Below are 12,853 nucleotides of genomic sequence, written 5' to 3'. Positions count from 1 at the left end.
TTGAAGGCTGTTTTCTTGACCATTTTAATTCTAGTCATATTTTCAGTTGGCAGATCGCCGGGGAGTTTTGTTCCCTTTTTCTGTTATTTTCCTCATCTATTTTAGTGGTTATCCAACTTATCGTTGGTAACTTTGTGATCCCTTCCCGGTCGCTCTTGGTCTCCCTCCCCTGCTCCCTCACAGTTAATTTATTGTTAACTTTTCCGTCGCGCATGGAAGACTATGCATTATTCTGTACGCATGTGGATTGGTGAGTTTACAATTTTAATCTCTGAAATATAGCATTTATAAAAAGGGATATAAATGGTATCAGAATGTGAGCTTTTTCCAATGTGACTTTTTCCTTCAGAGCTGAGTGGTCCCACATCAACATCAATACAGTCGGATCTACTCTAAATCTCCGCAGCCACACAGTTTCATTGCAGAATGGAACTTCCTCTCCTCATTGTTGCTCTGTTTCTCTCCACTGCCCCAGGTACTGTGCCTTTTATTCATCCATCAATGTATTTACCTACTCATCAGGGGCAATTACAATTAAAACCATGTACTGTATGGCACTTGTTGCTGTTTAAAACCGGTTTCTTTATAAATACATTACATACTTTATATAATACATTACTTGCTGCTGATTAAAGCACTTTACATGATACCTTTTTACTCTGTAAAATCATGTTATGGACATATGTTCATGGTCTTACAACTAATCATAGAATTGCTAGAATTGTACCTTATCTGACATGTTTGGTTGTTTGTTGTATGTCCTTGATATGGCCTTTTGTACGTCGCTTGGGTAAAAGCATCTGCTAAATAAAATGTAATTTAATGTCATAAGTAAAGAGTAAAAAGTGCAAAGATGATCTGGTAGTTGTTTCTCTGGTTGCTTCATAAATACCTCCCTACAGTACTTACTGCTGGTTCAGTGAACTCTGTTGGGTTCCTGTTGTGCTGCATTTTTGTGAGAGCCCTGTGGTTGGAAAACAGCTATCACGAGAAATAAACTGCAGTGTGTGTGTCTGGTGTCTGTGCATGTATGTGTGTGTGTGTGTGTGTGTGTGCATGTTACATTACATTACATTACATTATTGGCATTTGGCAGATGCTCTTATCCAGAGCGACGTACAACAAAGTGCATATCCATAACCAGGGATAAGTTCGCTGAAAGACTCTAGAGGGAAGTACAATTTCAACTGCTACCTGTACAACAAAGATAAGGACGAGGGCCAATTATTATTATTATTTATTTATTTATTTTTTGAACAAAGAAACAAACAACAGAGAAAAAGTGACCAAAGTTAACTATCCAAACACTGCTTACCTAGCCAACTAAAAATACCGATACACAAAGCAAGTCACAGAGACAACAATTAAGGTTCACAGGGAGGTAGGGAGGGATGGGGAGAGGTGCTGCTTGAAGAGGTGTGTCTTCAGCTTGCGCTTGAAGGTGGGGAGAGATTCTACAGTTCTGACCTCAACGGGGAGTTAGTTCCACCACCGTGGAGCCAGAACAGACAGTAGTCGTGAGCGTGAGGTGGAGGTTCGGAGAGGGATGGGTGTGTGTGCATGTATGTGTGTGTGTGTGTGTGTGTGTGTGTGTGTGTGTGTGTGATGTGCTAAAACACCTTTTATGCCGTAATTGAATGTATTGAAAGAACACTGAAAACAAAATACTGTGAAGTGAGCTTATTTTAAATGAGGCGTGTGATGACTCAGACTTCAGCACAGTCAGCAGCAGCTGCTTGATTGACTTGTTTGGTGTTTGGTAGAAGGTGGAATCAAGGATATTTATCTTATTTTTATTTTTTAAATGAATTATGTGGTGTTTCACATCTGCCTCCTCACCATAGAACACACTGTACTCTTTTTGTACATCATCATTTTGCACTGAACACACTGGTATTTCCTGATGTAGTATTGTGCAGAATTTGGCTGTCTGAAAATAGTAAGCTTACTTGCTTACTATTGCATACACAAATTGAACACATTGGATCAGAAAGTATGCAAAAAGGTTTTCAAAATGTAGTATTGATGATATACACTCCCCTCAAAAAGTATTGGCACGGCCAATTCCTTTGTTGTTGTGATACATTACATTAATTTGCGGTTGAGATAAAAAGATGAACACGAGATCAAGATTTTTTATTTCCTGGTATTTACACTGAGATATGTTAAACTACTTAGAACATAACACTTTTGGTATCACACCACCAATTCTTAGGAGGTGAAATGCATGGTCAATTCGGTTAAGGGCTGGTGATTGACTTGGTCTATCAGCCCATAAAACTTTGTTCCAAAATGTTTGTGGCTCATCTCTGTACTCATCTCTGTATTTCTGTACTCTTGCATTACATTTGCAAAATGTAATCTTGCTACTGAGATTCTTACTACTGGAATGGAATGTAATGGAATAGCTTTATTGTCATTGCACAGTACAGAGCAACGAAATTACAGTTGACAGTTTCATCCCGTCCAAGAAACATACAGAGGCCATTTCGTGGCCAACATGGGGAGGGAGACAGGAGCAGGAGAACTATCATTAGATAAGAAAGAAACAATGGGGGGAGATGAGGGAAAAAAACGCAACTCCCCAAACTGGGCTCCTTTATGGGGGCCCAGTGTGGGATTAGGAAAAAAAACCTCAGCACATAAGCAAACAATTAAACATCACAACAAGAAAACTCGAGACATGCACATTTTGGTATTGGGAAAGGTCTCAGGGAGGGGAGGTGTCACAGCTCAGACACTAGGGGGAGCGCGCAGCCACATGGCGCAACGCTCAACTCCCCAGCAGACTGCTCTATGATAGGGAAAGACTCGAGGGGGGCGACTAAGGCGTTGAATCCAAGGGTGTGTGTGCGTGTGTCTTTGTGTATGTGTGAGCCTCTGTACTTCGTCACCGCCCAGGCCAACAGTGTTCTCTATCAGTGGTGAGGATTGGAGACAACCTTGAGTCCCAAGAGGAGAAGTCCACTGATGAGTGGTTTGCTGCTCTCTTCAAAACGGTTGATTAAGATACCTTCTTCCTGTGCCCTATTGGTTTTGGGGTTTTTCTTCACAGTTCTCACAATGTTTCATCAACTGCTGAACTGTCTGTTGCTCAGTACGCCAGCAGTTTCTTTCTTTTTCAGGACATTCTAAATTGTTTTACATGCTATCCCCAATGCTTGTGCAATGGGTCTGATTGATTTCCCCTCTAAGCTTCAAAATGGCTTGCTGCTTTTGAATGCTACACAAGGTGAAAATGCCAAGAGCATCAATCTAGCTCAAACACAAGCATCTAAATACGGTTGCATGTGCAGCTAACATTGTACTTAATGAGAAACATAAATAAATCAAATACATTTCAGGTGGTTTCTGGGCACTGCCTCCATTTAAATGTAGCAGTTCCGAGGCATTACATTACATGCATTTAGCAGACGCTCTTATCTCTTATCTTATAGCGACGTACAACGAAGTGAGGCCATTCTGAAACAGTTGCTGTATTTGTCACTGACTTCATTTTGACAGTGAGCCTGTCATGCGGACACTTTTTGGAAGTCAAATTCAATAACATTGTGAGCTTTGATCGAATCAAAAGATATTTTGTCTAATTGGCTATATAATGGTGGCAAGGATGGTGCAGTGGGTAGCACTGCTGCCTCACAGCAAGGAGGTTCTGGGTTCGAAACCTGGTCGGCTACTGTTTTTGTTTTGAATCAAGTACACTGTAGTAAATATTTGTAAATATTTTCATTATGTTCATCCATTTAACATGATCTGTTGTACAGATGTGTATAGTTGCACACTTGGATTACACTTCTTCCCAGAAATATATAGATGCACAGTGGCAGTTTGTTTCTATTTTTTAATGGATCCTGTGAATTGTTGTGTTGATGTGCAACAGTTGCTTGCAAATCTATTGGATTTAAAATAATACATTGTTGTGTAGAATTTCAATAATTGCTTGTAGCTGTATACTTGTAGTTAATGTTATAATGTGTGTTGAGTGTTTTAAAATGAAAATTTTTCTGTTTCTTTCTAGTTTCCAGAGCTGAAGAGGATTTGTTTGTGCTTAATGGAGACTCTGTTCGTCTGGATGTGAAGAGACATGAAGAACTACAGTTTAGCAGCATATCATGGAGATTTAATATCACAAGAATGATAGTGAATTACATTCGGGAACCTCAATTAATAGACAGATATGAAAACAGTATTATATCAGAATTTGATAAAACAAGCTTCTCTCTGCTACTGAAGAATGTGACGCAGAATTACAGTGGGATCTACACAGCAATGATAACAGATGGTGGAGGACAGGAGAAAGCTGTTGCTACCTACCGGCTCACAGTTCAAGGTAGAAATGTAACACTGTTACAGTTACTGGGATGTGTAAAATACACATAGGGGCAACATTACCAGGAGGTATGAGCAGTTGTCTGGCAGTGGGAGGGTTACCGGTTCTATTCCACCCTGGGTGTGTTGAAGTGTCACAGAGACAACAATTAAGGTTCACAGGGAGGTAGGGAGGGATGGGGAGAGGTGCTGCTTGAAGAGGTGTGTCTTCAGCTTGCGCTTGAAGGTGGGGAGAGATTCTACAGTTCTGACCTCAACGGGGAGTTAGTTCCACCACCGTGGAGCCAGAACAGACAGTAGTCGTGAGCGTGAGGTGGAGGTTCGGAGAGGGATGGGTGTGTGTGCATGTATGTATGTGTGTGTGTGTGTGTGTGTGTGATGTGCTGAGGGCCTGGTGATTAGACTGCAGACGTTATAAAACACCTTTTATGCCATAATTGAATGTATTGAAAGAACACTGAAAACAAAATACTGTGAAGTGAGCTTCATTTTAAATGAGGCGTGTGATGACTCAGACTTCAGCACAGTCAGCAGCAGCTGCTTGATTGACTTGTTTGGTGTTTGGTAGAAGGTGGAATCAAGGATATTTATCTTATTTTTATTTTTTAAATGAATTATGTGGCGTTTCACATCTGCCTCCTCACCATAGAACACACTACTCTTTTTGTACATCATCATGTTGCACTGAACACACTGGTATTTCCTGATGTAGTATTGTGCAGAATTTGGCTGTCTGAAAATAGTAAGCTTACTTGCTTACTATTGCATACACAAATTGAACACATTGGATCAGAAAGTATGCAAAAAGGTTTTCAAAATGTAGTATTGATGATATACACTCCCCTCAAAAAGTATTGGCACGGCCAATTCCTTTGTTGTTGTGATACATTACATTAATTTGCGGTTGAGATAAAAAGATGAACACGAGATCAAGATTTTTTATTTCCTGGTATTTACACTGAGATATGTTAAACTACTTAGAACATAACACTTTTGGTATCACACCACCAATTTTTAGGAGGTGAAATGCAGGGTCAATTCGGTTAAGGGCTGGTGATTGACTTGGTCTATCAGCCCATAAAACTTTGTTCCAAAATGTTTGTGGCTCATCTCTGTACTCATCTCTGTATTTCTGTACTCTTGCATTACATTTGCAAAATGTAATCTTGCTACTGAGATTCTTACTACTGGAATGGAATGTAATGGAATAGCTTTATTGTCATTGCACAGTACAGAGCAACGAAATTACAGTTGACAGTTTCATCCCGTCCAAGAAACATACAGAGGCCATTTCGTGGCCAACATGGGGAGGGAGACAGGAGCAGGAGAACTATCATTAGATAAGAAAGAAACAATGGGGGGAGATGAGGGAAAAAAACGCAACTCCCCAAACTGGGCTCCTTTATGGGGGCCCAGTGTGGGATTAGGAAAAAAAACCTCAGCACATAAGCAAACAATTAAACATCACAACAAGAAAACTCGAGACATGCACATTTTGGTATTGGGAAAGGTCAGGGAGGGGAGGTGTCACAGCTCAGACACTAGGGGGAGCGCGCAGCCACATGGCGCAACGCTCAACTCCCCAGCAGACTGCTCTATGATAGGGAAAGACTCGAGGGGGGCGACTAAGGCGTTGAATCCAAGGGTGTGTGTGCGTGTGTCTTTGTGTATGTGTGAGCCTCTGTACTTCGTCACCGCCCAGGCCAACAGTGTTCTCTATCAGTGGTGAGGATTGGAGACAACCTTGAGTCCCAAGAGGAGAAGTCCACTGATGAGTGGTTTGCTGCTCTCTTCAAAACGGTTGATTAAGATACCTTCTTCCTGTGCCCTGTTGGTTTTGGGGTTTTTCTTCACAGTTCTCACAATGTTTCATCAACTGCTGAACTGTCTGTGTCTCAGTACGCCAGCAGTTTCTTTCTTTTTCAGGACATTCTAAATTGTTTTACATGCTATCCCCAATGCTTGTGCAATGGGTCTGATTGATTTCCCCTCTAAGCTTCAAAATGGCTTGCTGCTTTTGAATGCTACACAAGGTGAAAATGCCAAGAGCATCAATCTAGCTCAAACACACGCATCTAAATACGGTTGCATGTGCAGCTAACATTGTACTTAATGAGAAACATAAATAAATCAAATACATTTCAGGTGGTTTCTGGGCACTGCCTCCATTTAAATGTAGCAGTTCCGAGGCATTACATTACATGCATTTAGCAGACGCTCTTATCTCTTATCTTATAGCGACGTACAACGAAGTGAGGCCATTCTGAAACAGTTGCTGTATTTGTCACTGACTTCATTTTGACAGTGAGCCTGTCATGCGGACACTTTTTGGAAGTCAAATTCAATAACATTGTGAGCTTTGATCGAATCAAAAGATATTTTGTCTAATTGGCTATATAATGGTGGCAAGGATGGTGCAGTGGGTAGCACTGCTGCCTCACAGCAAGGAGGTTCTGGGTTCGAAACCTGGTCGGCTACTGTTTTTGTTTTGAATCAAGTACACTGTAGTAAATATTTGTAAATATTTTCATTATGTTCATCCATTTAACATGATCTGTTGTACAGATGTGTATAGTTGCACACTTGGATTACACTTCTTCCCAGAAATATATAGATGCACAGTGGCAGTTTGTTTCTATTTTTTAATGGATCCTGTGAATTGTTGTGTTGATGTGCAACAGTTGCTTGCAAATCTATTGGATTTAAAATAATACATTGTTGTGTAGAATTTCAATAATTGCTTGTAGCTGTATACTTGTAGTTAATGTTATAATGTGTGTTGAGTGTTTTAAAATGAAAATTTTTCTGTTTCTTTCTAGTTTCCAGAGCTGAAGAGGATTTGTTTGTGCTTAATGGAGACTCTGTTCGTCTGGATGTGAAGAGACATGAAGAACTACAGTTTAGCAGCATATCATGGAGATTTAATATCACAAGAATGATAGTGAATTACATTCGGGAACCTCAATTAATAGACAGATATGAAAACAGTATTATATCAGAATTTGATAAAACAAGCTTCTCTCTGCTACTGAAGAATGTGACGCAGAATTACAGTGGGATCTACACAGCAATGATAACAGATGGTGGAGGACAGGAGAAAGCTGTTGCTACCTACCGGCTCACAGTTCAAGGTAGAAATGTAACACTGTTACAGTTACTGGGATGTGTAAAATACACATAGGGGCAACATTACCAGGAGGTATGAGCAGTTGTCTGGCAGTGGGAGGGTTACCGGTTCTATTCCACCCTGGGTGTGTTGAAGTGTCACAGAGACAACAATTAAGGTTCACAGGGAGGTAGGGAGGGATGGGGAGAGGTGCTGCTTGAAGAGGTGTGTCTTCAGCTTGCGCTTGAAGGTGGGGAGAGATTCTACAGTTCTGACCTCAACGGGGAGTTAGTTCCACCACCGTGGAGCCAGAACAGACAGTAGTCGTGAGCGTGAGGTGGAGGTTCGGAGAGGGATGGGTGTGTGTGCATGTATGTATGTGTGTGTGTGTGTGTGTGTGTGATGTGCTGAGGGCCTGGTGATTAGACTGCAGACGTTATAAAACACCTTTTATGCCATAATTGAATGTATTGAAAGAACACTGAAAACAAAATACTGTGAAGTGAGCTTCATTTTAAATGAGGCGTGTGATGACTCAGACTTCAGCACAGTCAGCAGCAGCTGCTTGATTGACTTGTTTGGTGTTTGGTAGAAGGTGGAATCAAGGATATTTATCTTATTTTTATTTTTTAAATGAATTATGTGGCGTTTCACATCTGCCTCCTCACCATAGAACACACTACTCTTTTTGTACATCATCATGTTGCACTGAACACACTGGTATTTCCTGATGTAGTATTGTGCAGAATTTGGCTGTCTGAAAATAGTAAGCTTACTTGCTTACTATTGCATACACAAATTGAACACATTGGATCAGAAAGTATGCAAAAAGGTTTTCAAAATGTAGTATTGATGATATACACTCCCCTCAAAAAGTATTGGCACGGCCAATTCCTTTGTTGTTGTGATACATTACATTAATTTGCGGTTGAGATAAAAAGATGAACACGAGATCAAGATTTTTTATTTCCTGGTATTTACACTGAGATATGTTAAACTACTTAGAACATAACACTTTTGGTATCACACCACCAATTTTTAGGAGGTGAAATGCAGGGTCAATTCGGTTAAGGGCTGGTGATTGACTTGGTCTATCAGCCCATAAAACTTTGTTCCAAAATGTTTGTGGCTCATCTCTGTACTCATCTCTGTATTTCTGTACTCTTGCATTACATTTGCAAAATGTAATCTTGCTACTGAGATTCTTACTACTGGAATGGAATGTAATGGAATAGCTTTATTGTCATTGCACAGTACAGAGCAACGAAATTACAGTTGACAGTTTCATCCCGTCCAAGAAACATACAGAGGCCATTTCGTGGCCAACATGGGGAGGGAGACAGGAGCAGGAGAACTATCATTAGATAAGAAAGAAACAATGGGGGGAGATGAGGGAAAAAAACGCAACTCCCCAAACTGGGCTCCTTTATGGGGGCCCAGTGTGGGATTAGGAAAAAAAACCTCAGCACATAAGCAAACAATTAAACATCACAACAAGAAAACTCGAGACATGCACATTTTGGTATTGGGAAAGGTCAGGGAGGGGAGGTGTCACAGCTCAGACACTAGGGGGAGCGCGCAGCCACATGGCGCAACGCTCAACTCCCCAGCAGACTGCTCTATGATAGGGAAAGACTCGAGGGGGGCGACTAAGGCGTTGAATCCAAGGGTGTGTGTGCGTGTGTCTTTGTGTATGTGTGAGCCTCTGTACTTCGTCACCGCCCAGGCCAACAGTGTTCTCTATCAGTGGTGAGGATTGGAGACAACCTTGAGTCCCAAGAGGAGAAGTCCACTGATGAGCGGTTTGCTGCTCTCTTCAAAACGGTTGATTAAGATACCTTCTTCCTGTGCCCTGTTGGTTTTGGGGTTTTTCTTCACAGTTCTCACAATGTTTCATCAACTGCTGAACTGTCTGTGTCTCAGTACGCCAGCAGTTTCTTTCTTTTTCAGGACATTCTAAATTGTTTTACATGCTATCCCCAATGCTTGTGCAATGGGTCTGATTGATTTCCCCTCTAAGCTTCAAAATGGCTTGCTGCTTTTGAATGCTACACAAGGTGAAAATGCCAAGAGCATCAATCTAGCTCAAACACACGCATCTAAATACGGTTGCATGTGCAGCTAACATTGTACTTAATGAGAAACATAAATAAATCAAATACATTTCAGGTGGTTTCTGGGCACTGCCTCCATTTAAATGTAGCAGTTCCGAGGCATTACATTACATGCATTTAGCAGACGCTCTTATCTCTTATCTTATAGCGACGTACAACGAAGTGAGGCCATTCTGAAACAGTTGCTGTATTTGTCACTGACTTCATTTTGACAGTGAGCCTGTCATGCGGACACTTTTTTGAAGTCAAATTCAATAACATTGTGAGCTTTGATCGAATCAAAAGATATTTTGTCTAATTGGCTATATAATGGTGGCAAGGATGGTGCAGTGGGTAGCACTGCTGCCTCACAGCAAGGAGGTTCTGGGTTCGAAACCTGGTCGGCTACTGTTTTTGTTTTGAATCAAGTACACTGTAGTAAATATTTGTAAATATTTTCATTATGTTCATCCATTTAACATGATCTGTTGTACAGATGTGTATAGTTGCACACTTGGATTACACTTCTTCCCAGAAATATATAGATGCACAGTGGCAGTTTGTTTCTATTTTTTAATGGATCCTGTGAATTGTTGTGTTGATGTGCAACAGTTGCTTGCAAATCTATTGGATTTAAAATAATACATTGTTGTGTAGAATTTCAATAATTGCTTGTAGCTGTATACTTGTAGTTAATGTTATAATGTGTGTTGAGTGTTTTAAAATGAAAATTTTTCTGTTTCTTTCTAGTTTCCAGAGCTGAAGAGGATTTGTTTGTGCTTAATGGAGACTCTGTTCGTCTGGATGTGAAGAGACATGAAGAACTACAGTTTAGCAGCATATCATGGAGATTTAATATCACGAGAATGATAGTGAATTACATTCGGGAACCTCAATTAATAGACAGATATGAAAACAGTATTATATCAGAATTTGATAAAACAAGCTTCTCTCTGCTACTGAAGAATGTGACGCAGAATTACAGTGGGATCTACACAGCAATGATAACAGATGGTGGAGGACAGGAGAAAGCTGTTGCTACCTACCGGCTCACAGTTCAAGGTAGAAATGTAACACTGTTACAGTTACTGGGATGTGTAAAATACACATAGGGGCAACATTACCAGGAGGTATGAGCAGTTGTCTGGCAGTGGGAGGGTTACCGGTTCTATTCCACCCTGGGTGTGTTGAAGTGTCACAGAGACAACAATTAAGGTTCACAGGGAGGTAGGGAGGGATGGGGAGAGGTGCTGCTTGAAGAGGTGTGTCTTCAGCTTGCGCTTGAAGGTGGGGAGAGATTCTACAGTTCTGACCTCAACGGGGAGTTAGTTCCACCACCGTGGAGCCAGAACAGACAGTAGTCGTGAGCGTGAGGTGGAGGTTCGGAGAGGGATGGGTGTGTGTGCATGTATGTATGTGTGTGTGTGTGTGTGTGTGTGATGTGCTGAGGGCCTGGTGATTAGACTGCAGACGTTATAAAACACCTTTTATGCCATAATTGAATGTATTGAAAGAACACTGAAAACAAAATACTGTGAAGTGAGCTTCATTTTAAATGAGGCGTGTGATGACTCAGACTTCAGCACAGTCAGCAGCAGCTGCTTGATTGACTTGTTTGGTGTTTGGTAGAAGGTGGAATCAAGGATATTTATCTTATTTTTATTTTTTAAATGAATTATGTGGCGTTTCACATCTGCCTCCTCACCATAGAACACACTACTCTTTTTGTACATCATCATGTTGCACTGAACACACTGGTATTTCCTGATGTAGTATTGTGCAGAATTTGGCTGTCTGAAAATAGTAAGCTTACTTGCTTACTATTGCATACACAAATTGAACACATTGGATCAGAAAGTATGCAAAAAGGTTTTCAAAATGTAGTATTGATGATATACACTCCCCTCAAAAAGTATTGGCACGGCCAATTCCTTTGTTGTTGTGATACATTACATTAATTTGCGGTTGAGATAAAAAGATGAACACGAGATCAAGATTTTTTATTTCCTGGTATTTACACTGAGATATGTTAAACTACTTAGAACATAACACTTTTGGTATCACACCACCAATTTTTAGGAGGTGAAATGCAGGGTCAATTCGGTTAAGGGCTGGTGATTGACTTGGTCTATCAGCCCATAAAACTTTGTTCCAAAATGTTTGTGGCTCATCTCTGTACTCATCTCTGTATTTCTGTACTCTTGCATTACATTTGCAAAATGTAATCTTGCTACTGAGATTCTTACTACTGGAATGGAATGTAATGGAATAGCTTTATTGTCATTGCACAGTACAGAGCAACGAAATTACAGTTGACAGTTTCATCCCGTCCAAGAAACATACAGAGGCCATTTCGTGGCCAACATGGGGAGGGAGACAGGAGCAGGAGAACTATCATTAGATAAGAAAGAAACAATGGGGGGAGATGAGGGAAAAAAACGCAACTCCCCAAACTGGGCTCCTTTATGGGGGCCCAGTGTGGGATTAGGAAAAAAAACCTCAGCACATAAGCAAACAATTAAACATCACAACAAGAAAACTCGAGACATGCACATTTTGGTATTGGGAAAGGTCAGGGAGGGGAGGTGTCACAGCTCAGACACTAGGGGGAGCGCGCAGCCACATGGCGCAACGCTCAACTCCCCAGCAGACTGCTCTATGATAGGGAAAGACTCGAGGGGGGCGACTAAGGCGTTGAATCCAAGGGTGTGTGTGCGTGTGTCTTTGTGTATGTGTGAGCCTCTGTACTTCGTCACCGCCCAGGCCAACAGTGTTCTCTATCAGTGGTGAGGATTGGAGACAACCTTGAGTCCCAAGAGGAGAAGTCCACTGATGAGCGGTTTGCTGCTCTCTTCAAAACGGTTGATTAAGATACCTTCTTCCTGTGCCCTGTTGGTTTTGGGGTTTTTCTTCACAGTTCTCACAATGTTTCATCAACTGCTGAACTGTCTGTGTCTCAGTACGCCAGCAGTTTCTTTCTTTTTCAGGACATTCTAAAATGTTTTACATGCTATCCCCAATGCTTGTGCAATGGGTCTGATTGATTTCCCCTCTAAGCTTCAAAATGGCTTGCTGCTTTTGAATGCTACACAAGGTGAAAATGCCAAGAGCATCAATCTAGCTCAAACACACGCATCTAAATACGGTTGCATGTGCAGCTAACATTGTACTTAATGAGAAACATAAATAAATCAAATACATTTCAGGTGGTTTCTGGGCACTGCCTCCATTTAAATGTAGCAGTTCCGAGGCATTACATTACATGCATTTAGCAGACGCTCTTATCTCGCGACGTACAACGAAGTGAGGCCATTCTGAAACAGTT

The 12,853-nt window shown here is 41.1% G+C and overlaps 1 protein-coding gene across 1 annotated transcript; it reads left to right on the top strand.

Annotated features, from left to right (window-relative positions):
- The first annotated feature begins 249 nt into the window (after nucleotides 1-249).
- On the top strand, nucleotides 250-12,398 carry LOC133136747 (uncharacterized). Its single transcript, XM_061254455.1, has 5 exons — nucleotides 250-475; nucleotides 4,019-4,330; nucleotides 7,149-7,460; nucleotides 10,279-10,590; nucleotides 12,292-12,398. Exons 1-5 carry the CDS (start codon nucleotides 427-429, stop codon nucleotides 12,396-12,398), a joined length of 1,092 nt encoding a protein of 363 aa, XP_061110439.1. The 5' UTR covers nucleotides 250-426.
- The last annotated feature ends 455 nt before the right edge of the window (nucleotides 12,399-12,853 follow it).

This window comes from Conger conger, chromosome 9 (genome assembly GCF_963514075.1).
Source record: "Conger conger chromosome 9, fConCon1.1, whole genome shotgun sequence".
Taxonomy (NCBI): Eukaryota; Metazoa; Chordata; class Actinopteri; order Anguilliformes; family Congridae; genus Conger; species Conger conger.
The sequence above is the reverse complement of the archived record's forward strand: the minus strand, read 5'-3'. Positions and strand labels throughout refer to the sequence as shown.